Here is a 26,469-nt window from a genome sequence, read left to right as displayed (position 1 = left end):
AGTTCTATGCTTTTTCATATTTTTTAAAAAATATATTTTTATTGATTTCAGAGAGGAAGGGAGAGGGAGAGACAGATGGAAATATCAGTGATGAGAGAGAATCATTGATTGGCTGCCTCTTGCATACCCCACACTGGGGACCGAAACTTGGGCATGTGCCCTGACTGGGAATCGAACCCTGACCTCCTGTTAATAGGTTGATGCTCAACCACTGAGCCACGCCGGCTGGGCTGCTTTTTCACATTTACCTTCAGCCTCCAGATTTGCCCACCATGGCCTTTTCTCATGTTCACATAGAATTGACTCTCTGCCTCTTGGCATTCCATGGGAACTGAGAGCAACGGTATAAATTTTAACATATAATTTCTAGTTGTGCACTTGTTCTTTCTTTGGAGAAGAAAGGAATTCCCCAAACTCATAACTGTTAACCCTGATATTTATCGTTGGTGATGACATACTTAAAGGATCCATTTTGAGAAAGGAAAGAGAAAGTAGGTGAGACCTCACCATCATCTTACCTCCTAACTCCACCTCACAAACACTGCATTGCTTTGCTTGTATTGCGTATGGTTATTTTGAGTGTGCCAATCAAGTACACCAAAGGCCCAGTGACCCACAGGCAAAGTATCTGTGTTGCCAGGGTCGTTTGGCTTTATACCAGCTTTCTCCTGTGATTTTGGAATCCCTTTTATTCTATCCTTCGCAGGCATTATATACTCAAGGAATGCAGGCATTGGGCTGGAAGTCCAAAGACCCAGCTTTCAGTTTTGTGACTCTACATGTAGTTAACATGCATTGCCTTTCTTAAGTCCAAGAGCCTCTCTGGTTAAAGATCCCATTTTTTCAATCTGTAGGGGGGAAACATGCTATTGGAATAAACAGTGTTAATAGGCAATGTGACATTCTACATTTGCAATTTTAACATCAATGTATACACTCATACACATACATTTATAGAAATACATATATTTCTATAAGTATGTAGAAATATATGAGTACATATATTTCTATAAATATATAGAAATATATGCCCCACCATCTCCATCTGTCAGTGTGAGGTCTCTCTGAAGGAAGCTGATATTCTTATCATTGCTCTTTGCATCAGCTGTATTCATAGTCTCTGCTATGGCTTCTGTATGTACTAAGTGGACATAAAGTGTATCTCCTCCTTCTAAGGGAGAGAATATTGCCTAAAAGAATGCATGAAATGGGTAGAGCTACTGTTTCCAGCACAGCTAGGAACAAAGTAAGAAGTAATATCAAAATGACACTTGGGTGTTTTAGAAATAAAATACCTCAACAAAATGAAGGATTGCTCCTTTATGGAGAGATGAAAGGGATAAATGCATCTGAAAACGTCTAAGTTGGTAAGTCAGATAAAATGGAGAGAGTGGGGCCATGGTCATTTAACAAATGTTCCTTTCATTTTTTGTTCAATGTTCCTCTGCAGAACGAGGTGGTGAGTGAGCTCAGTGGGATCTATCTCAGTTAAGCATAGACTGGGGCGGGGCTTCCCGACAGAGGCTGTGATTGCTGACACTTGGCCGGTCCTGGGGTGCGGCCTTGTTCTCTCTGTAGCACCCATTCCCCTGTAGACCATGCTGCTGTGTACATGCTCATTTAGTTGGGATGCAGGTCCTGTTCCCTCAGCTATAGACTTTTGAAATTCTTAGAGGCAGAATGTATCCCAAATGCCCTCTGAGTCATTAAATTTGGGCTGTTCACAGCACCTGGCCTGTTGCCATGGATGTGGTGGGTTGTCAGTAAATATTTCTGACCCTGGTCCATCACATAATTTGTTTGCACATTTCAAGGTGCCTGAGCTGAGTCATTGCTCTTTAAGGTGTGGAAGCAGAAACAGTTAATGAAATTAATTTCCAAATGGTATCAGGAAGCACTCCTATGAAATCTTAATTAACATTAACCTAACAATGCCTTTTAACATGAAAGTTATACTTTTCAAGGAAGGTTTTTCTATAGATTATGACATAGCAAGATCCTCCTGTAAATCAAAAGTGAAATTAGCTCATTCAATTCAGCTTATGTTTGAAAGATTCTTGTAGGGCCTGTTTGGGTCAGTGGAAAGAACGAGGGTTGCATTAGTAAGGCCTGAATTCAGATCCAGTAAATCGCCAAGTGACTTTAGGGGTTTTTAACCCCTCTGCATGTGTATGGTGGTGATTAGAGATAATCTATGAACAGGGTCTGGCACACAGTGGTCAATAAACGGTACTAGTTATTACATCAACGTTCATAAGCCTCATAATTAACCTGGAAAGGGGAGTAGATAAATAATGGCTGTTAGGGCTCAGGATTTCTCTGGAGTGGAGGACCCTGATAAATAAATACTGCTCCTCAGAAGGCCCCTTGCTCACATCTCCTGTGTTCATTCATCTAGTGACTCGGGTCCTCTCCGCATCGCAAAGACACCATCACCGCCCGAGGAGCCTTCACCCCTCCCGAGCCCGACAGCCAGTCCCAATCATACGCTGGCGCCTGCATCGCCCGCACCAGCACGGCCTCGGTCACCTTCTCAGGTAGGAAGAGATCAAATGCATTGCCGTGACTAGAAGAGCGTGTGGTGGGGTGACCCATCTGGGTTAGCCCTGCGGTGCTGGGGCATCGAGAAGAGTTTCTGGTTGGGAGATTTTGAGGGGTGAAGCTTTAGGCATTGTGATTGTCACTAAGGAGTCAACTCATTTTTCTTGTTTGGATTTTTATTTCCTGGCACACCTATACCTGAGTGTTTATCTCAGGCTCTCCTACTCTCCTCTGCTCCCATCTCTTGCTTCGTTTCCTAAAGCTTCGTGTAATCCTACCTTCTCCGTAAAACCACCCTCCTGTAGCGCTTTAGGGGCAATTTATAGACATGAAAAGCTCTTTTGTGTATAATCTAGTTCATGCTTTTTAAAATATATATATTTGATTTCAGAGAGGAAGGGAGAGGGAGAGTGAGATAGTAACATCAATGATGAGAAAGAATCATTGATCGACTGCCTCCTGCACGCCCAACACTGGGGATTGAGCCTGCAACCCTAGCATGTGCCCTGACGGGGAATCGAACTATGACCTCCTGGTTCATAGATTATGCTCAACCACTGAGCCATGCTGGCCAGGCTTCGCACTTTTTGTATCACCCGCCATATATTGTACATGAATAGACACTCAACAAAAGTGTAGGAAGCAAATGATTGAAAGAAACAGTAAGGGCCAGGGAAAGACAAATATAGAGAAAATATGCCACCCATTTCTTTCCTCCTTTGGGTGAAAATGAAATTCCATTGAGAAATCTTGAAGTCTCCAGTGCAATTCAAGCTTTCATGTATACGGCTGAGAGTAAGTAAGGAGAGTCCCAGGACGATGTATGGAACAGATAGACCCTTAAAGTTCTTTGGAAAATATTGGAGTGGAAAATGAAATGCTTGCTGCCTGTACGTAGTCTCACCGATTCCAGTGAAAAACTTGCTTGACTGTAACTTAAAAATTTTAATTTATTGCTGAGTTGAGAAGTCATATTGAGTTGCTTCAGAGACGGTATTGCCTTCGTTTAACCTGAGAGTCACAGGCACCTGCCTCGGGCCCTGTGTGCAGCTCTTGTGTTGAGGTGAATGGAGCCTCAGAGCCCGAATTTTTTTATTGGACCAGTGCTTGTCAGTGCTCAGGGAGACACCCCAGCAGATGGCATTGTTCACCTTAATCAGGTAGGTTTGTTTCTATGTGCAGATCTGCATTTCGGTTAGTGATCTCTCTGTCCTCCCAGCTCTGTTCACATGAGATTTCTGCGTGTCTCACATGTCCTCTTCGGCTGAAGTAAGTATTGTTTGTGTTTATTGCCTTACAGACGAGGAAAGGACCACCTGTCCCACCTCTGCCTAAAGTCACCCCGACAAAGGAACTGCAGCAGGAGAACATCATCAGTTTCTTTGAGGACAACTTTGTTCCGGAAATCAGCGTGACGACGCCTTCCCAGGTGAGTGCCTAGTACAGCGGTGGGATGTCCATAAAGCAGCATGGCGGAGGGCTCTCGGGGCCAGCTCTAAAGGGAGTGGCAGAGCCCTAGTCAGTTTGACTCAGTGGTTGGGGTGTCAGGACTGAAGGGTCTTGAGTCCAGTTCCATTCAAGGGCACATACCTGGGTTGTAGGCATGATCTCCTGTCCCAGTCGGGGCATGTGCAGGAGCCAACCAATGGGTGTCTCCCTCACTCTCACATAGATATATGTTGATTTTGAGCTCTTTTTTGAGTTATCTGTTTTGCAGCATGATTATATATATATATATATATATCTCTGTCTCTCCCCCTCCCTTCCACTCTCTCTAAAAATCAATGGAAAAGATATCCTTGGGTGAGGATTAACAGAAAGAAAGTGGCAGATGTTAGGGCCAGCAATATAATTTCAGTTGCTATTCAGGTTTGCTTGTCTAAAGCATTTTCAAGTATTTGAAAATGCTCACATTATTTTTGTTTATTAAGATTAAGTAGCACATACTTATTGCAGAAAATGGGAAAATACTGAAAAGTATAAAATGAAGAATTCTAATAATCACTTAAAACATCCCGCTCCGACTTAGTCACAAATATGCTTTGACTTATTTCTTTTGGTCTTTCCCCCCACCCCACCCCCCACCCCAGTTATGTACTGATTTTGCCCACAATACTCAAATTGTATTGGTATGTACTCCTGACTTTTCTACATAATCTCACTGAGCATTTTTTCATGTCATAGGATTATCTTTTTTTAAAAAAATGTTTGACCAGCGTATTCTATCAGATGGATTTAACAACCTCTGATTGTGACCACAGTTTGCTTTGGATTTTTCCATGATTTCACTGGCACTTTGGTGAACATCAAGATAAATGAATTCATGTTTGCACCTGTATTACTTCTTTTATATGATTCCCCACTAAAGAATAGGAAAATGAAATTAAAGAGGTGGATATTTAAAGTCTGTTGCCCTTCAGCAGGCGTTAATGTATCTATGCACATGGTTTGGCAAATGGAACCCTCAGTGTTGCCCTGGGTTTCGAAGCACCTGGTGCAGGTGTCCACCCCTGGCCACCCTCAGGGCACTGTAGACCTGTCTCTGCCAGCGGCTTGGCTGTCCCATTGCCTTGAGAATGGTCTTGACTTCCAGAGCTGCTCCTCCTGTCATGGAAGCCAACTCTTTGTTTTAAGAGTGAAAGTCCCCAGTCATGCCAGTATCATTCCTCCCAGTGTTCTCAGGATTAGAAGTAATATTTACATTTTGCAAGATGTGTGAGTGCAAGACTTTAATGACTGAACACATCAATAGCAACACTGCCTGCAACAGCCTAATTATAGTCACATATAATAATAGAAGTAATGTACTGATCTTAGGGGGTTCAGGAAATAAAGAGCAGTGCCGTGGCACATCATAATTTGTCATCTTTTGGGAGGCCATTTCTCAAGAGGCACAATGCTTTTGGCTAATTTTTTCCCTTCTTCTGTGTGAAATGCTGTATTTGTGTGGATTGCTGAATTTGGTAAGCTACCTAGGGTTTGAAATAAGGTTTAGCAGGTCCTGTGAGGAGGGGGAATTGCATGTTTATCAGTGCAAGGACAAATCATGCCTGTGGATACACAGATGCTGCCAGGAGTAGCTGCCTGGAACCAAACGATCTTACCCAGCACCTGCTGGCACCAGACTTTGCTGTGCTGTCAGTTTGCTAACAGCCCAGCTTCGTTCTCTTCTTTGCTACAGTTTCCAGTCCAGAGCGTTTAGGGCGATAGCGTTCTTACTCTCACGTTGCCTTCACCTGGACCCTTTGAGAGCATCCTCCCACTTGTATCACAAAGAGAGAACGTGGCCACCTAGATACCATGTGTGCTCACCTAAGGACATCTCCATCAGCAGCCGAGGCCACTGAAGTAGAGGAGACATGACACGTGGACTAGTGCTGAAATAAAGATGGGTCCTTCATGGTGAGGGGGAAAAAGGGTCAAAGCAGTTTTAAAAATTACAAATGCCCGAAGAGGCCGCTAAGTACTTCTGAGAGCATTAACTTTCGCTGGTATTGTTGAGTGACTGTGAGAGCAAAAGTCAAGAGTTGGGGGAGAGGGACAGCAAGCACCTTTCAAAACAGAACCTTCTCCAGCCGCCGCTGCAGGGAGACAGCCGGTAGAGCACTTGCTGGCGTGACCAGTCTTTGTGCAGACTGCGAAGTTGTTGGGAAGGGAGGGGGGGCCTCTCTGGCCCAGAACCTTTTATAACTTACTGGCTGTAGGTCACGTCCATCAATCTTATCAATCTGCCAGGCGATTTTGCAAAAACTACCTACTGGAGACATTTTGGGGGTTCAGTTTCCTTTATATGATTTTCTTTTAACATGGGGAGGAGGCAGAAAGGCGTTTCTGTCATTTTTTTTCTGAATCTGAGAAGCAGCATGGCTCTCGCAGGTGAACACATGGAAGCATTTCCATGGGCTCAGTGGCTGTTAGTCTCATGTCATGTTGTCAAGAGAAGGAGTGAAGCAAAGTTTCATATTTCAATCTACTTTATAGCTTCTTAAGTGACATAATCTGGTTTATTGAAAAATTTACAGGTGCTGCCTTTCCATGAAGCATCCTAACAATTCCCTTCCTTGCTTATTCCTCCATGGATATAGATATAGCCATTTTGTGTTGCTTTAGCCGTTTGGGTCCCATCCAGCAGTGTCTGATTCAGCAGATCTGGGCTGGGGGCCAAGCATCTGCTTTTCTAACAAGCTCCCAGGTGATGCTGACACTGCTGGTCCTGAGATCACACGTGAGAACCACTGTTTTACAGCATCAGGATTCCTTCCACATGATGCCATTTTGTGGCTATGAACAAAGTACCACAGCGGATTAACAGATTTCTTCCAGGGCAAAAGTCAACTGGGTCAAGTTGGACCATTTACAATTGTCCATTAAAATGTAATGTGACTTTACATGTTCTATACTTAAGGCGGCTGGACTTATACACATGTATATGTGTGCTTATGATATTAGGTATATTTATCAGATTATATGTTGAGTTAAATATTCTAAGTGAATGGATTATCTCATCAGAATAATAATGTTTTTAGACATGCACATAGAAATGACTAAAAAATAAACAGAAATCTCAGGAGAAAATGGGATGCCAGCTGCCAAGAAGCAGAGTATCAAAAGCTAGGAAGCTGAGATGTACTGAGAAGGTTTTCTCCAGATACGTACATTACATTCCTGTGATCCTCAGGTCATTATCCCTATTTCAGAGATGAGCAAATCTGTCATCTTTCTGCGACACTGTGTGGCTCCAGGGCAGACATAAACAGGCAACCCCTTTTTGCTCTTTGTGTAATTCTATCAAATTACTCTTTGATATGAGTGTCTTAAGGTATAATCTCAAGATTAAGGGGGAAAAAAACAAATATACATTGAGCCTGAAAAAAATCAGCTACACATTTCAAAGACAGCCAAACTAGTATTATGGCTATTTGATAACAATTTTACATAGATATACATGATTACTAATAGTAATTAACTACATTAGCTCCCATTTCCATGTTGAGTATATCCTATATTTATGTATAATGTATTTGTTGTCTTTATCACTCATAGTAGTCTTAGTGGATAAAATTATTTTCATTGTATGTATGAAGCTCAATGAAGCTGAATTAATGGCTCAGAGAGAGACAACTAGTAAGTGGAAAAATTGGGCTACACACCCAGATTTATTTATCTCAATCAAAGGCTCAGCATAGCAATTATAGTCTAATGCCTCTTTTCACCCATGATCTCTAAATTCCCATTTGAGCCTCCTTAAGGGGCTCCATTAGACTCATAAGGGACTTGGATGTATTTGTGCAGCCTGAAATTTTATGGAGGACTCACAAAGCATTGAGAATTCCTCTGCAGGTCTTGAGGATCCCTGTTTGAGAGAGGTGGGGCTGGATCTCAGTGGCAGCTTGGAAGAGCATGGGAGTCATAGGTATCTGACTGCTGTTCTAATCAGCGGTGTTGCAGGTGGGGGACCCAGGGCAATAGATAACTTCCTTCAGCTCAGTCTCCTCATCTTCAAATGGGAAAAAGATGCTATCTGCTCTTCAATTTTTTTGTAATGATCAGACAAGCCAGGTAAATCGCGGATTGGGGAATAGGGTAAAGTAATTCTTTTAAGGCAATAGTGTTGTTGTCATTAGACTGCAGCCAAGTGCATGTGCCGGAAGCCAGTTCCAGCATGTCATAATTGCAAGAGTTTCATCAAAAGGTTGATGGAATTTGGGGACTCAACAAGGGCTGAGTCACATATGTTATTGCCTGCTGGAATGGCTAAAGGCATTTCCCCAAACCTGAAAAGGATGCATTAAAATGATTGTTTGCTGCCAGACAGCTCAGGGCATCTTAATCTACATGTTATTGCCTCCTACTGGCCAAACACCTGAACAGCCATAGGCTATTCCCCAATCTGACAATGCTTCTGTACAAAACCCTACCCTTTAGTGTATATCTCCACCTTGCCTTGGGACAAATTGTGTTAATAAAAAGCAAGGGGTCCTGATACAAGGAGAACTTGGTTTCTTTAGCCAGGCTCCTCTAACCCCCAATGCCTTTCAAAATTATCTTTTGTCTCTGGACTCTTCCTTAAGTTACACATAGCCTTTCTCCAGATTGTTAAGCCCTTCTTAATGCCAGAATAAGAACCCCAGCATGCATGAACACGAGTTAATGTTCATATGTATAAAATTATTACCAAAGTGCCTGCCTAGCACATTCTAAGTGTAATATGTGTTTTCAAAATGTTAAAAATGTAATTTGGACCAATATAAAAGTTGGTAACAAAACTCATACTGACTTTGAATAGGGGCCAATGGAGTTGACAGTTTTGTGGCTGTAACTAGTAAAGAAAGAGGGATGGATCTCAGTAGAGCATTATCCTTGTGAAATTTAAAAAATATATATGTGAGGAGTAATCATGCTGCAAAACAGATAACTCAAAAAAGAGTTCAAAATCAACATCATGATATTTAAGCAGATTTCCTTCTACAATGAGTGTAGATAAACTAAAAAATATATATTATCTGTTATGGTCCCAAGCTTTCCATACATTCCTGAGTTAAATTATTTTATGTTTATGACCAGTATTAATTAAAATAACTCCTGTTCTTTAAAGTTTTTCTCTTAACAGCTGTGTTCTCATATAATACTTTACCCATTGTTGTGATATTTCAGTTTTTAGACAACAGATGGTCAAAATTGAAGCTTATATTAAATATCAAACACATGTAACTTGAATTGTGTGAAAACCAATCCTAATTCTCTTTACCATGTCTAGTTTATGGGGACTTTATTTCAGCTCTGCCTCATACTGTGTAACTTGAACCTGGGTTAGGCCACCTTCAAGCCCACGTTATTTTTCCTATATCATACCATAATAAATGAACAAATGTTAATATTTATTTTTATAAATTTTTGCTATTATCATAGTAGGACTTCAGTTCTATGTCCTATTTGACTTACCGTCTCTCTAATCCAAGAATGTTATTGGGCTAAGAGCTCATTTTGTGATGAACATTGGGGGACATAGTTCTCTTCTCTTCCTCCCTTTCTTCCTTTCACTCTCCCTCCCTCATACTCACAGTCCAGAAAAACAATATTATGGATGAGGAATGGATACATGATAACTAACTCTAGGGATAGGGTACCACTGGGGATGAGCCAGGTGGGATGTGGTCACATAGACAATGATCCCTTCCTTCTTCCTTTTAAAATTTAGCTTCACAGGGGACATCATAGCAGTGAGTTACTGTAATGAGTTGATGCCTTGGCCCATTTTATCCGTCTGATCATCTGTAATTCTTGACCTGAGATGTAGGAACTAGCAGAAAAGAAGATTCCTTAGGTCTTTGTGGCAGTAGGATACATCTGTCAGACATTCTCTTTGTTGGCTGAACTTGGAGCTGGCAAAGGACAGCAACTGAAACCTGGGCCATGTTCTGGGCATCGCAGGTTTTACTTGGCCAGAGTTGGTTATTTCCCCTTTCATCACATTTAGCTAGTGACTCTGGGAGCAAGTGGATGAGCCACCCTAAACGGTAAGCTGCCACTGGAATACTGACTAATAATAGAGGATTGTGTGGGTTATATGATGAAGTCTTATCAGAATCAAGCTGTGCATGTTTTGTTTGAACAGAATGAAGTCCCTGAGGTGAAGAAAGAGGAGACTCTGTTGGATCTGGACTTCGACCCTTTCAAGCCTGAGGTAGCCTCTGCAGGTTCTGCTGGAGTGACCCACTCACCCATGTCTCAGGTACTAAGTGGTTTGTATGATGTTTGGAGATGATATTCCATAAATTTTAATAAGCTGGGAAGGAAGGGTAAAATGGAAACTGTATCAATATACGTTATTCTAAAGCTCCCTCTACCATTAGCTTTCTCTGTCCATAGAGCTGGAATAACCATGCATTCCAGTTTGCCCAGGAGTCATCTATCTCAGAGTAATTACTCAGAGTACCTTTGATGGTTCTGTCTTGGTGGCCAAGGAAAGTAGAAAATCATTCAGAATACTTCCTTCTCAGAGCTCTTGTTGTGCAGACAGCCAGCAGAAATCATGGACATCCTCTGCCTTACTCTCCAGTGTTCATTACTTTAGTGGAGAAGGGAAAGTTCTGCAGTGGATGCTGTGATGGTTAGTGGGTGAGATCCCACAGCATTTCTGTCTGCAAGTATGAATCAAGAGATGCCTCTTTTATATCAACTCATGATTAAATGAATCCATAAGTCGTGGAACTTTGTGTGGATCTAGGACTAAGATTCTTTCAGAATTTTTTTTTTTGAAAGTGACCTTGGTTTAATCTTTAAAGTCTTGATTCTGGAGAAAAAGCATTACTGCAGCTAGGAAAGTTGCATGTGCCACTGCACAACTGCTCTGGCTTCCCGGCATCCATAATCGAGTCACCACACTATGGAGTTGTCCTGTGACCCAGCTCTAATCACATCTCTCCTCCTTTGCTAAGAAGTCTTAAGCTGAGGTAACATCAAGAACACAGCTTCTCAATTCTGTTGGCCTTCTTTCCCCTTCACTCAAAGTGATCTCCATTACCCATCACCTGATCCCATGCTTTAAATCAATGTTCTTACTGCTAGCAGAACACCTCACCTTGTGATCTCTGCTGTGTGCACACAAGCGAACACATCCTTTCATGATCCCGAGGCTTGATAAACACGACGTTTTACATTGCTGCTTTCTGTTGGAGAAAATACTGTGGCTGTCTGCATTATGCTGTTAGGAGCTGTGATTCTTAAGAGGCTATAAAGCAAGAAAACATAAACCACCTGGATAATCAGAAAATGCATATTAGATGCAAAGGAGTCCCTATATGAATACCTGTGGTTTTCATTGGAGCTGTTTGCCACGCTCCCTCTTAGTCATTGTAGAGTAGATGCTAACCCAGACACCAGCCAGGCTGTGCAGAGATGCAGGGCGGGCGGGGCGGTGTGGTGCAGTGAGAGCACGCTCACACCAAGTGGGTGGGTTCAGTCAGAACCACAGGGCCCACGTTCTGTAGTGCAGACTCTAAAGGAGACATCTGTGGTCCCATCTGGAAACTGTCCCATTCTTAAGATGGCAGTGCCAGATTCTTTAACTTGCTGTTCACATTTAGTGATTCAAAACAAGTACATAAACATGGATTAGTTCTAGTTACAAAGACATGGGCAGAAACGGCCTTGACTTAGCAGTAAAACTCAATCACAGAGGACATCAGAAAAAGAGGTCTCCCCCCTTCCCACACACACAGGGCAAGTCATTTTTAAAAATATTTTTATTGATTTCAGAAAGGAAGGCAGAAGGAGAGAGAGATAGAAACATCAATGATAAGAGAGAATCATTGACTGGCTGCCTCCTGCATGCCCTCTATTGGGGATCGAGCCTGCAACCTGGGTGCATGCTCTTTTTTTTTTTTAAATTTAAATTCTGTATTGTTTAAAGTATTACATATGTCTCCTTTTTCCCCATTGACTTCTCCCTGGCCACTCCCACTCCTCAGCACATGCCCTCACCCCCCTGCTGTCTGTGTCCATGGGTTATGCTTATATGCATGCTTATAAGTTCTTTGGTTGATATCTTACGTGTCCTGGGCACATGCTGTTGACCGGAATCGAACTTAGGACCCTTCAGTTTGCAGGCCTACACTCTACCCACTGAGCCAAACCGGCTAGGGCAGGGAAAGCCATTTTTTGAAGCATATGTATTCATTCCCCAGGATAAATAATTTTTATATTTAAAATTCCAGTAGTAAGCATAATTAATCCATAAGTTTTAGGATTATTTTCATGATTACCAATTACTTGAGCTGTGTGTTATCTAAACATATCAAAGAACTACTTTCCTGGGGTTCATGTACCATCAAACTGGCCATAATGCCTCCTCTTCAGTTTGGTGTAGGGGAAAGAGGAAATAGCATTAACAATAATTAGGAGCTGCACATTTCCTCAAAGATGTGATAAACTGGCATCTAGATACCTTTTTTACATCATTTAATTGTGTGTGTATATGTATGTGTATTAAAGTAACCCCATTCACCATGTTTCAGATACAGTTTCCTACTTGTATAACAAAAGGCACATTGGTAGAACTGTGCTATCCAATATGGGAGCACGAGGCACATTTAGCTGTTTAAATTTAAATAAAATAAAATTGTGTAAAATGAAAAAAATTGGTTCTGTTACACTAGCACAGTGGTCAGCAAACTGCGGCTCACGAGCCACATGCAGCTCTTTGTCCCCTTGAGTGTGGCTCTTCCACAAAATACCACGGCCTGGGCGAGTCTATTTTGAAGAAGTGGCGTTAGAAGAAGTTTAAGTTTAAAACATGTGGCTCTCAAAAGAAATTTCAATCGTTGTACTGTTGATATTTGGCTCTGTTGACTAATGAGTTTGCCGACAACTGCACTAGCACATTTGAAATTCACAGTAGCCACATGTGACTAGTGGCTACCATATTGGACAGCACAGATAGGGAACATTGTTATTACCAAAGAGTGTTCTGTTGAACAGTGCTATACTAAATACTTCAAAATGCTTATTATTTTATTTCAAGAACATTTATCACCTCAGTGATTTTTACATGCTTGGGATTTGTATACTAACAGTATTTTTGTCTCTTTGCTTTCAGACATTGCCCTGGGACTTATGGACGGTAAGAGTACTAAGAATTCTATATGTTGATGTATCTGGGTCCCTGGAAATTTAGAAACCTTGTTATATTTTATTTCATCTGTAATGGAAAGAAGGCCTGACCATTTTAATAATAATGGAGTCCCCTGACGGTCCCAGGTATTACCAGCACTAGAAATAATGGTGAGGAAAAGGGTGCCCATGTGCCAGACTCCTGGATGAGCAAGAGTTTGAGATGCCCCTTGATGCTTCTTCCTGGGATTATTGGTGCTAGAAGAAGTGCTGTAGTGAAGGACATGCACATCTGTTAATGCTCATAGAACACAAGAGAAGTATAAATGGGAAAATGTAAAGCATTGGCTACTCTGCATAGGGAACAATTTTCTCATTTTTCTTTTCTTTTTTTTTTTTTTTTTATCCTCACCCGAAGATATTTTTCCATTGATTTTTAGAGAGAGTGGAAGAGAGAGGGAAAGATAGAGAGAAATATCCATGGGAGAGGGACACATAGATTGGTTGCCTACTGCATGAGCCCCAAGCAGGCCCAGGCTGGAAAGGAGCCTGCAACTGAGGTATGTGTCCTTGACTGGAATCGAACCTTGGACCCTTTGGTCCGCAGGCTGATGCTCTATCCACTGAGCCAAACCAGCTAGGGCCTCATTTTCCTTTTCAATGAAGCTTAATCAATAAGAATTTGAGTTTTAGAGCCAGACAACCCTGGATTTGAGTCCAAACTCTACTACTTATAGCAATATGACCCTGAGCAGTTTCTAAAAGTCTTTCAGCCTCAGGTTCTCTCATCTGTAAAGTAAGGGTAATGACACCTACCACAGAGTGTTATGTGAGGCTTGAGAGAGATACTGTTTGTAGAATATTTAGCCCAGTGTCTGGATGTATCAATAGAAGGTAGAAGCGCAAGGATGCATGCTTCCAGAATTCAGAGTTGAGAAAAAGACGCAAACAGAGCTTGAGGTGGCAGCCTCTGTGGTATGAAATTAGAAGATTGGCTACACCCATATAGAGCCTCACATCGTTCGGGCTAGAGCCTTTGTCTACCCTGTCTTAGAACAGCCCTGGTCATTTGGTCTTTAGAACTCAACTTGAGTTTCATGTTTTCTTTTCTTTCTTTTCTTTTCTTTTCTTTTCTTTTCTTTTTTTTTTTTTTTTTAGTGATACAGCAACAGGAAAGTTTGGAAGATCTAGCTCTTCATGAGCCGGTGGTCTTCCGAAGTGGCATTGCTACTTTCTTCCCTAAAAACAAAACCCTGGCTATCTCAGTCCCTGCCGCAGGATTATAATCTACGTAGGATCCTTGAAGCAGTATTGAAAGCTCTCAAGACAAGAGCTAAAAAATGTTTGACTTGTATATTCACAAAAAGGGATGCATGGATTGGCATTCGGGACATTTGAATTCTAGTCTCAACTTTGTGTTAATTTTCATGGAGAGTTATAGGAAAATGCTACTTTTTTGTTATTCCAGTATTTCATATCTTTAGTTGGAGCTATACCATGTTTTTCTTTCCCTGCCTGAAAAGGATATGGTGAGGGGGAAAGTATCATCTATAATGAATATTTACTATTTTAGAGGGCAAACCTGCTAGAAATGGTAGAAGTGAAAAGATTGGGAAATAATAGCTCCCTGGACATTATTACGCGATTTCTGGATCCTCTCCGCTCCCCAGTGTTGTTTCTTTGTATCCAGACAAAGCTCCCAAGATGGGGGGAGAACCTGAGGAGAATCCGCCAGGCAGTCAGAGTAGCTAGTATCAGATCATCCTCCATCTGAAACCCACCTCAAAGGCAGAACCAAGTGCAGGCTGGTTGGGGAAGACTTTACCCTGGTATTGTGTCAGAGCAGATGGTGATGGGTAATATTGTGGTTGCTAGAGCTTGCTGCTGTTCTCATGCTGATTTATGTGAAACTTTGTATTTCAGAGTCTGTTAGAGCATAAGTCATAGAATAGCCATAAAACATTGCTGATACTAGAAAATGGCAGAGGCTTTCTGTATGTTTCAGTTGTATAATCTTGACAGTACTGGGACCGAACTCATTCCTATCACAAAATAAGTTATAAAATTTCATCTCAAACCAGTGAAAACCACAGCCGTTAGCAGATCATTGACTCTGGAGAGCATGGGATTTTAATGTATGAGCAAATTTTTTTCTCTTGCCTTATGATTTTTATTATTGTTTATTTTTTTACTTATACAGACAAGCACTGATTTGGTCCAGCCGGTAGGTAAATATCCAGAAAATTCTGGATTTTTAAAAATTTAATATGCATTGTATACATGGTATATTATCTAAAATGAGCTTTTTTTTTTTTCTTGTAGCATTGTTAGTCACAGATTTAACCTTAAGCCACTTATTTAATTTAATACTCTCTAGTTTTGTTTAACTGGTGCTACCCTACTAAAGAACTTTGTGTTTCTCATCAACTCTTACCATGATCTATTTCATCTTGTGTTTGTTTTTTTTTCCTTTGCTGTTCTGCATACTCTAAAGACTGACTCTTCAAAAAGTCTTTCCTTGTGTAACCTGATCATGGAGGAAACTCCAGAGAGTGGGTTGGCCGAAGAAATTCAAAGATCTCAGATTGACCTAGGCGCATTTACTTGGGGCCCTCATGCTAGTTCAGAGAGATTCAGCCAGAAAACTACCTACGGTGTGTCTCAGGAAGACTCTGCATGTCTCTCTGAAGCAGAGCAAGACATGGGATTACCCATCGGGATGTTTCCTTCTGCTGACGGGCACACTGTAGCCGAACAGGGTGAGCATGTCCCAGGGCCAGCCCCTCCATGTGGAGATGGACAACTGTCCCCAAAGCCCATGCCTGAGGCTGAATGTGCCATGGTTGCTTGTATGGAGACGGAGCAGCCTTATGACTTACCTGACTCAGAGATGCCAGCCATGGAAACTGGTGGCCTCGTCAAAGAAAGTCAAGAAGATCTTAAAAAGTCAGAAGAAGAGGAAGAGAAAGAGAAGACAGAAGATTCTATGTGGGCAGGTGTGGAGACATGTGGAAAGGTAGACATTGGAGCTATTGCTATCAAGACACTAGAAGGTACAGAGGGATGTGAAGAGAAAGCGTGTGAAAGTACAGGAAGCGGGGTGGTTGATCTTCTTAAGACAATAGGAAAGCAAGACCAGGAGACCTTAAAAATCAGTGAAGAGGAAACTAGGAATGACCTAAGAGTTAGGTGTAAGGAAATTGTAAAGACCAATGAAAGGTATTTTGAGAAAATTGACATATCAGAAAAAGACATGGCAGATGAATTTACTGACAGAGATAAAGTGCTAGATGAGAGGATTCAAGTAATAACAAGTAATTGTGAAATTATAGAAGGCTCTGGAGGCAAGCCTGGCAATCACACAGATTGTTTGAATCTGCCTCTCCAGACAGACTCTGTGCCTAATATTGAAGATGCCAGCCTTGAGGGATGGGATTTATCTAGAAAAGATATAAAGAAAAATTTAGTAGACCCTCCTAACCATGATATGATGGATCATTCAGCACAGGGGGGTACAGATGCTGAAGAGATTCAATGTGAGCCTGTGTTACATGTACCTGAAGATGATAGGGATGGAAATCAGGCTGCTTATTTATCAATGAAACATGAATTGGCAGCTCGGTCTAGGACAGATCTTAATTATGCTCTGGAGACGAATGCAAACAGAAGAGACTGGTGTTTGTGTAAGGCAGAAGATTCATTAATAGAGGGGTCTGCAAGTACAGTGACTTGGAACTGTAGTCATACCATTAACTTGCCACAAATCGTGAAAACAGACTCTTGGGGAACAGATCCAGGTCAAGTCTTGCAGCCCACTTTGGATTCAGCAATGAATAATATGGATATATTGGAATTCTCTGGTAGACCAGATGGACAAGCAAGTGGATTTGTCAGTTGTCTTGATTCTTTTAACCACTGGCTTATTAGTGATATGGGAGGCTTAGATAATTGCTGGGAACATTTAGATACTACTATAGTTGAGAGCAAGAAAGGGCTGGAGGTGGACTTACAGGCAGATGCATGTGAGGAACAAGCCATTGATAGCTGCTGGGAACAAAGCCAAGAGACAGTTAGACTTTTGTTTCTGGGAACCTCCCAGAATGTTAGCACCGAGAGTTCTGCTAGTCCCCAAGATGATGGCACCAACAACTCAGATTTATCTGAAGATGAAATTGCTAATCAGAGATATGGATTGTTGTACCAAGAAACTGGGGCTGATAAAGAAGAGGTACTTACCCAGTATGTAGTATAGACTAGACAAAGACTTCTGTAGGTTCTATTTTTCCTAATGTTTCCCGCCCACTTCATTGTCCATCACTGTCTTCTCTGAGGCCTGCCTATCTCCCTGACAGACTGTCATTTATGTACCTCTTACCTCCTGAAATCTGTGCAAACCAAACACAAATAGGTTGACCAAAGAAAGAAAGAAAGAGCCCTAGTTGGTTTGGCTCAGTGAATAGAGCATTGGCCTGCAGACTGAATAGTCTCGGGTTTGATTCCTGTCAAGGGCAATTGCCCGGGTTATGGGCTTGATCCCCAGTAGGGGGCATGCAGGAGGAAGCCAATAAATGATTCCTCTCATCATTGATATTTCTATCTCTCTTCTCCCTCTCCCTTCCTCTCTGAAATCAATAAAAATATATTTTAAAAGAAAGAAGGAAAGAACAAGAAAAACAGAATGATTATGCTGGAATTAATGAAAATCTATTTATCCATTTACTCTGTTTATTTTTTATTTTTACTGTTCAATTATGAAAAATATGTAGATCATACTAATTTGCTGTTTCTAAGTGGTTACCCCAATAAGTACACATGAAATGTTTCTATCCAAGCCTTCTAAAACTGTAGAATCTAATGACAGATGTCATAAAAAATCTAACAAAATGATGTGTTAGAAAAATACTAAAAATGCTTCTTTTTTATTCTATCAATATCTTGGAAAAAAAAGAGCCATTTAATCCCTTATGGCTCTTCTCCAGAACAATCTTCTCATTATTAAGCAAGTGGGTTTTTGTTAGCAATGAGCCATACACCAGCAGTAGTTCTAAAAATACCTTTCTTTCTTTCTTTCTTTTTTTTGGTCAGCCTATTTAAAATAATACAGTTCAGCCTTTTTACATTTCCTAAGCACTTACACCTCTTGTATTATTTTAAAAATTGTGGTGGTCATTATTTTCCAACTTATCTAATGGGCATTCACTGATCCTACAAAATTGATGAAAAATAATGTACTCTGATTTCTGTTTCTGTTTAGGCTTCTGATGGTTCATTTAATGGATTCACCCAGGTAAGAAATCAACTTGCTGGCAAAATCCATCTATTGAGAATAATGCAAATTTTTAAAACAAGGACCTTCGTGTCACTGGTATGGCATGATTTTGTCAGCACAAAATTTCACTACTTACAAATTCAGTAATGGGAACAGTAGTATTTTCAGCATTGTCCAGGTGTTTTGACTATTAAATGGGCTATGTCCAGCAGCCTAGCACATATTGAGTCTTCTGTGACTATAGTTAGCTATTATTAATATGACTAGCTATACTGTGGGCTCCTGCCTTCTACTAATTCCTCTACTAGAAACTAGAAGTTGTCCTGATCTGAGAGATCCACTAGATTCAACTGTTTGAAAAGGGGAGATGGGATTCTTCTGAACTGTTGAAATTGGTCTTTAGAAAATATGATACATTTTAGGAGCCTTTTTGTAAAGATTCATATGAGACATACTACACAGAACCATCCCTCTTCAGTGGTTCTCCAGAAAGGAGCAAGTGGAAGATCAGATATCATAGGCTGGCTCTCTAAGGCAATATTTTCCTTACAAATCCGTGGGAGAGGAGCCAGAAGACGGATGGTCCCATTCACTGTATATGTCCTGACAGATGTACAGCTGTAACCCACATCAAAGCAGACCACATGGCTATGGAGCTCGTGGGTTAAGGTCTGGAAACCTTGAAGGGAGACTTCAAACAGAAGCTTGTCTGTGACCAATGCTTTGCCTCAGAATATTAGACATGAAAAATTTTAACACTTAGAATTTCTTGATTCAAAAATTTGATTACTTTCCCCCATGTTACCTATAAAAAGATAAAACCCACTCACACACACCCACACTCAAATACAGATACAGATAAACATAGAGAAAGGATTGTGTATCTCTTCCATCTGCATAAAACTCTTAAAAGTTTGAGTCATAAGAATTATTCATTTCTCATTTAAAAATTTTTATCAGTTATAACTTAAAGAGTACAAAACTCTATGAGGGTTTTTTTCTTTTGAAAATATTTGTATTGATTTCAGAGAGGAAGGGAGAGGTATAGAGAGATAGAAATATCAATGATGAGAGAGAATCATTGATCGACTGCCTCTTGCATGCCCCCTACTGGGGATCAAGCCCACAACTTGGGGATGTGCCCTGACTAGGAATCAAACTTTGATCTCACAGGTCATATGGGTTGATGCTCAACCACTGAGCCACACAGGTTGGGCTATAAGAGTTTTTTTTATTTAAAAACTTCTTATCATCATATTCCCTCTCCATTTCCTGTTTCTTAGAGGTAAATATTTCACATTTTTAAAAACAGATTCTCTGGTTTCACATCCTCCATCCCCTCCTCCTCCCCATATGGATGCATGACTTTCTTATAATGCTACTCTTTGATTTCTAAAGCATTATCTATTGACTCATTTCTCTGGAAGGTAAGGACATAAAAACACTTTCATCCTCCTACCTCCACAGTTCTCCCCTCCCCTCTGCTTCATGCCCTTCCTCTGATATTGTTCCGCCGCAGCCATCCGGACAATCTGTGGCAATATTATAATTAAGATATAAATGCTATTAGTGCCCAAGTCTTGAAGTTTTTAAGTTATGGTTCATCATTAACCTGTAGAATTCACACTTAGGTAAGATAATAAGATTGTGTTTCCAACATTTAAAAAGTTTAAATTTGTGGTTCAGAGCCACTAAATTCTAAGTCAGTGTCCAGAGGACAAGCTGGAGACCAAAGACACCCTGAGGACACTGCCCTTTACTTAATGTCTCTCGTCGTAGCCTCATCTTCTGCTAGCTCAGATTTGTATTTGGAATAACTACTATTAAAATTACTCTTTTCATTTTTTGCTTTTCTGACTATAATACCAGTACAAAGAGACTTTTTAAACTTTACAGTGTGCTTATTGACACAGTTGATGAAAACTAATTTAAATGATATCTTTGTTATTGTTTTTTTTTTAACAAATTAGCTAGAACCTTAATACTTTTAATCTTGTATTTTCTTCTTGATTTTCAGCCCCAGGACACTACATTATTCACAATGCAGACAGACCAGAATATAATCTGTAATTTGGTAAGTTGATTTTGGTTTGTGTTTTGGGGAAGTTGATAGTTACTACCAAATGTTCTAAGGTTGATAAATCTAAGTCATCTAGAGCTTGAATATTCAGAATGTAGTTTCCACAGCCCCTCTTTTTTAGGAAATAGGAAGGAAAGCTTCTGAAAAATCTCAGTGTGACTTTGAATGTGGCTGCTTCTATTTATAAAGGCACAGAGATTGCACAAATCTGGACTCGTAATTATGGGCTTCAGTGGGACGCCATCAATCCATCAAGGACATGGATGTTTCCGCGTGAATATAACTTAAGCTACAGGATTGAAAATGAAATCACCTCAAGAATTCATGTTTCAAAATAGATCGTTGCTTTTTCTTGAACCTGAAACTACCTCATTTCTTATCTCCTGTCTTTTTGTGAATTGTAGAAGTAATGCATAGTAGAGATGTGATTCCTACTTTGACAAGAGATGAGATGACAGAAAAGATTAGCTAGAGAGTGAGTAGGAAGCAGAGTTACTCTTGATCTTTGAGGAAATCCTACATGATGGATGTTGCAGTTAGCATTTCTAGCTCAGTAATAAAGTTAAATGAAGAAATTTAAGTTATATTACTTGTGAATTTGTCAGTGATACACTACAGAGGATTTTGCATCTTTGAGGATTAGTGCACAAAGGCTATTTGTAGCTCATTGGTTTTCCATGGAAAAAGTGTATAATTATCCCAGCTCCTGGCTTTTACATTGGGAGCTTGGAATTGGATTTAAGTAGAATGAATTTTTGGTTTTAGATGATTATATTTCTAAGTAAGGAATTCTATTCTGAGAAGTTTGTCTTAACAGTTCATTTGATATGTTTTCAAAGGCAAGTGTGTCTCTAATAGCTTGTTATGGATTGTCATACTTCTGCCTTTTGGGTAACCAAATGAAAGGTAGAGTCTGTGTGGCTTTCAAATAAAGATTGAAATGTTTAAAATACAAATTACATTGGTGTTAATAATGGCACCAGAAAGACTCATGTTTTATGTTTATTGGTGGTTCTCAGCCTGGGTGATGATACTGATACTGGAGGATGAGATTTTTCACTGTCAGTTGTGAATGGGTTAAGAAAAATTGGGAAATACTGGTATAAAGGAAAGACAATGCATCATAAACTTACACCTATTACTTTGATGCCCAGCTGGTGTTGCTCAGTGGTTGAGCTTCAATCTATGAACCTGGAGGTCACGGTTCAATTCCCAGTCAGGGCACATGCCTGGGTTGTGGGCTTGATCCCCAGTAGGGGGTATGCAGGAGGCAGCCAATCAATGATTCTCTCTCATCATTGATGTTTCTATCTCTCTCTCCCTCTCCCTTCCTCTCTGAAATCAATAAAAATATATTTTTTTAATTTAAAAAAAGGCCAGTCATAGAATCCAGTGGTTTTTAAGTTTCTCTGAGCGTCTTCCTACTGCCAACAGCTGATTCGAGAAGCTTCTTGCCCGTCCTTCCCTGCTCTTGATATGTAGTCTCTGAAGCAGGTATCTTGCACCTTCTTTCCACTGGGGAACCCAGCGTTGCATGTGCTGCAGGCACTGGCTCTCTCTGTGGGGAACTAGGAAAGCACAGTGAACCTACATCTCCTGGTGAGATGTGATTATACAGGATGTTCCCAGGAGCAGGACAGTTTCCCAACATTTGGTCATTGATTGTTCCAAGCTAGGTGGAGGTTGAAGTTGGTAGTCAGCGACACCCCTTCCCAGCCTGCATTGCACAGCCCCACCCATTCTTTGAGCGCTGGTTTAAACCCTTGGAATCTGCCCACCTTGCCCGGGGCTCAGAATTACCTCCTTGGTCCTTTGCAGTTCTCATCACATTGGTCCTCCAAGATTGGAGAAGTAAGACTAGAAGGCAAATGACATATTGGAATGTGACTAGACTCTTAGCCCCACTCTTTGGCCCATCCTTCTTCCTCTGCATTGACTCACCTTCCATCTTCTCACAGAGGAGATCGGAAAGTGTGGGCCAAGTTTACACTACTAGTTTTGTTCTAAAGGAATATTTCCATTTCTGAGACTCTGAATTAAACCATTGCGGCATTCTGCCGCCATAATAAATGTGAAGAGTATCCTCTCCTCTAACGTATGATGATGGCTAATTGAGCAAATGATAGGAAATCATTACCAGTGCTCCTAACTGGGGAGGGCAAGGATTCAACCCATTTGCAATGTCTGTCACGGGACGCAGCCTATAGGAGCAAGGGGTTGAACGTGGGCACAATTCTGATGACTGTTTTAGATCTTTTTCTGAGATATCATTCCCAGTTTGCCTGGGTTTTCCTTTCTATCTTGACAAAAGATTTATAATTTTGCATTACCTTTGAAGGAACAGAAGGGCGACTTGTGTTTCCAAAGTTGAGTAGCTGATTTTATGTACAGTTGTGTTGTATCCTGTTTCATCCTTACTCATCATTCGGTGAGTTATATTCACTTATTCCCCTGAAATTTAGGTGTTGAGTGGCAATGCTATGCTGTAATACCTGGTGTGATATTATAGGGGAAATGTTGTGACTTGTGGGGACATATTTGGTTCTACGTCCTCTTCATGCTATGCCCCTGTTGCATAGTTTGATTTCAGCAAGCAAATGCAATTCGACTCATTTATACTAGTAAACTCACCCTACTTACCTTGCCTTACATAAAACATCAAAACTACTTCAAACTTCCAAGAAACCCAGGCTCTGATGCAAATCGTTTATTCATTTTAAACTATCTTAACTTTTATTTTTAAGGCACAATGGTATGTATTTAACTCATCTTTTTAAACTTCTCTTGGCTCCTTATGGGGCTTCAGACTTCTTCATGTCATGAATCAGGTCCCAGAGGGACAGCCCATCTGCATATGGATCGCTTGGTGGTTTGTCAGGTCGCCCTGCCTGTCCTTCGTGTGTAGGTCATTTGATAGCATGCTCTCAAAGAAAATCATCTTGACTTACAGTATCTGCTGCTATGAAAACTTGTTCCATTATGAAGATAATTCTTTTGAGAGAAATCTTTTCCCATAAAGAACTTCTGAGCGTATATTAGCTGAATTTTATTTTATTCTCTCGTAAAAATTGTATCAGAATAGCTCTTAAAGGTTATAAAAGCACATAAAATATCACATTTCTGCACACTTATCTACCCATGTGTCCTTCCTTTTATTCTGCCCTTTAAAGAGAAAGGCATTGCGATCAGGGCGTGCATCGCAGTGGAGGATTTGGTGAGGTCCACAAGACAAATACTTTGTTTATCTAACACTAAGCTATTCATTATTCATTTCCTCTAATCTCAGCATAACTTCCCCATCACTTCCCTATGGAACTTGTCTTGATGAGCTTAGGTGGGGGCATAGAACTAAAGGTGACCTTTGATTGCTTATGGTGAGTATCTGACAGAGTTACTGATTTCTCCACTCAGAGTATTTACTGGTGACTTCTTGGTCCTCTAAAAAACACTCTAAAACTCTTACAGTTTAAATGTTCTGATGGAAAAAAATCTTAATGTGCCCTCAACTGGCCACCCATGTAGTCAAAAAGAGTCCTGCTAAATAAATATGCTTATTTATATTAATCAGAATTGAAAAAGAGAAAATTTTCAGTAGCCGTAGTAACATGCATTGGCTGTGGTGTTTTTAATGGCCCATTATTATTTAATATTGCTAATTTTAAAACCAAAACAGTCTAGAGCTAAGAGACTGTAGGAGCTGGAATCAGGATGATGTCTATGCATAGATGTCTATGCAACAGGGATGAAAACCTCCCTGCTGGCCACACAATTAGAAAAGTCTAATTGATACCATGGAGATTACTATCCTGTGCAAGTTAATGCATTTTGATCTACATGTTGGGATGACCCCTCAATTTTCTGGTGTAATGCATATCGGTAGAGCTGGGAGGTCCCAGAACTGTGTGTGCCCTGTGAGCTCTTCCTCACTTCTTCCAGCTGGCAGTGGTGGCTCCAAGGACCTTCTCTCTCTCTCTCTCTCTCTCTCTCTCTCTCTCTCTCTCTCTCTCTCTCTCTCTCTCCTCTTTCCTAAAGAACAGAAAGTGCCATTTTAGCATCTCTTACAGATGCCATAGAAAGTGAGTAGCCAAAATGTTGTAAGTAAAATGAATAGCCAAAATGGTAAGTCTTGGGTAAGTCTAACTTCAAGGGAAATGACAGTCCTTGGTGATGGTAAAAAAAAAAAAAAAGAGAGAGAGAGAGAGAGAGGTTGGTAGTGTCCATTCCTAGACTTCCCAGTTCTGTAAAGGCCGATGATGCCAAGTGTATGGCTTTTCCCCAGCACCGATTTGGTGAAGCTAGTTGCCTGTGGGATGATGAAGGAAGTCATTTGTCCAATATTCTGTATTGCTCTCTATTCATGTGTTGCATCTTTTTCCTCTAACCCTCAAAACAAACTGAAAGGCTGAGTCTGAACAGGCTCCACCAACAGAGCCGAAAGCAGAGGAGCCCCTGGCTGCTGCACCTGCTGAGGACACCCAGGCTGAGGAGCCAGAGGGGGCAGTGGTGAGCACCACCTCCCTCCCACCCACCACCAGCCACCCCGGCCACAGCCATGCTCATCTCATGATCCCATTTCTCCCTTCTCATCCATGCTTCACTTGAGCTAAATCACCTCCATACCTGACATGACTCCACAGGTTCAAATAACCTTTGTTCCTTTGACAGTGAAACTCTATTCTCTTTTATTTTTGAAAAGAAAGACATCCAGAGAGCTGTTCTTTTCTACCTGCTTTAAAAAGGAAGGGTGCCTTGATTCTTTCTGATACTCTCCCTTTCATGGTAGGTAGGTTGTAGAAATTGCAAATAATCGAAACTATTAATGCAGTGCTCTACCTGCGACTGCTAGAGATGTGCCTTCAATTAGAGACCAACCCGCAGGTGATAAGCAGAACGATAATAATTTCGTTGGTTGCGTCTACATATTGATTTCTTTACAGTATTAGCTGTGTAGGTTGGTTAAGGCCAATGAAAGATCAAAATCCACGCATCCATAAGGATTCATATGTGTGCAGAGTTGCTCACAATCAAGTCTGGTGCTGTCTCTGCTCCATGCAGCCATATATCACACCTCATCACAAACTGGGATGAGCTCTAGATGCACCATGTGGAATTGGATTGTGTAACACCTGTGAAAGCACAGACTAATACCAAGGAAAATTTAATTCGAAATACCGATGGAGAGTGAAACGCTTAATTATGAAATGCAGTTAAAATGTTTCCCAAGACTTTTAATCGGGGTGCCGTTTACTACAGCCTTTACAGAATGTGTACAAAGAAGGAAACCAGTCTCCCTGTTTCCCAACATTACATGGCCTGGATGAAATAACTAGAGAAATGAAAGTGATGTTTCTTGCTGTTGGTGTTCTAGGCAATTTTGCTGGGAAAAAAGAGTACATCATCTATCAAATCTACAGTTCATTAATTAGTAGAAAAATAAATAATAGGGCAAGATAGTGATGGGAAATACAAATGAAGAATGACTCAAGAAACATAATTTTATTTTCCATTGAGATACATAGACCGGACCAAGTCCTGGAGGAGAAACAAGAAATGCATTCTGCTAGACTGAGTTCCTCCTGGAAGTGCCTCTGGCCGGACTTAGACTGGGGAGTGCTGACTCCCTGCTTCTGAACTGTCACTCTCAGAATCACGAGAGATCTCAGTAACCCAATGCCGATGGGGCATTTTCACCTGGTGCCAGAATAGGATTTTGTTCACCCACCTTAGCCTTAACAGAGGAAAGGAAAGAAACATTTGGATTTTTGACTACGGTTTAATTAAGAAGAGAATTGATGTTAAAATTTTTATGGAGCCTGGTTGGTGTGGTTCAGTGGTTGAGCATCAACCTATGAACCAGGAGGCCATGGTTCGATTCCCAGTCAGGGCACATGCCCAGGTTGTGGGCTCGATCCCCAGTAAGGGGTGTGCAGGAGGCAGCTGATCAATAGTTCTCTCTCATCATTGATGT

General features: G+C 40.9%; 1 protein-coding gene across 2 annotated transcripts in view; it reads left to right on the top strand.

Moving 5' to 3' along the window:
* Positions 1–26,469, top strand: part of AMPH (amphiphysin) — a 150,449-nt gene that overhangs the window by 104,210 nt on the left and 19,770 nt on the right. The window contains exons 10-17 of one of the 2 annotated variants that reach the window (XM_008150261.3): positions 2,399–2,537; positions 3,842–3,970; positions 10,157–10,273; positions 13,139–13,162; positions 15,353–15,376; positions 18,407–18,439; positions 20,439–20,495; positions 24,903–25,004. In XM_008150261.3, coding sequence (XP_008148483.2) covers positions 2,399–2,537; positions 3,842–3,970; positions 10,157–10,273; positions 13,139–13,162; positions 15,353–15,376; positions 18,407–18,439; positions 20,439–20,495; positions 24,903–25,004 — 625 coding nt within the window. The remainder of the gene's footprint in view (positions 1–2,398; positions 2,538–3,841; positions 3,971–10,156; positions 10,274–13,138; positions 13,163–15,352; positions 15,377–18,406; positions 18,440–20,438; positions 20,496–24,902; positions 25,005–26,469) is intronic. The other variant, XM_008150270.3, reaches the window with a different exon arrangement.

The sequence above is a fragment of the Eptesicus fuscus genome, chromosome 14 (assembly GCF_027574615.1).
Source record: "Eptesicus fuscus isolate TK198812 chromosome 14, DD_ASM_mEF_20220401, whole genome shotgun sequence".
Classification (NCBI taxonomy): Eukaryota; Metazoa; Chordata; class Mammalia; order Chiroptera; family Vespertilionidae; genus Eptesicus; species Eptesicus fuscus.
Note: the sequence above shows the minus strand (reverse complement) of the source record. Positions and strands in the feature narration are given on the sequence as shown.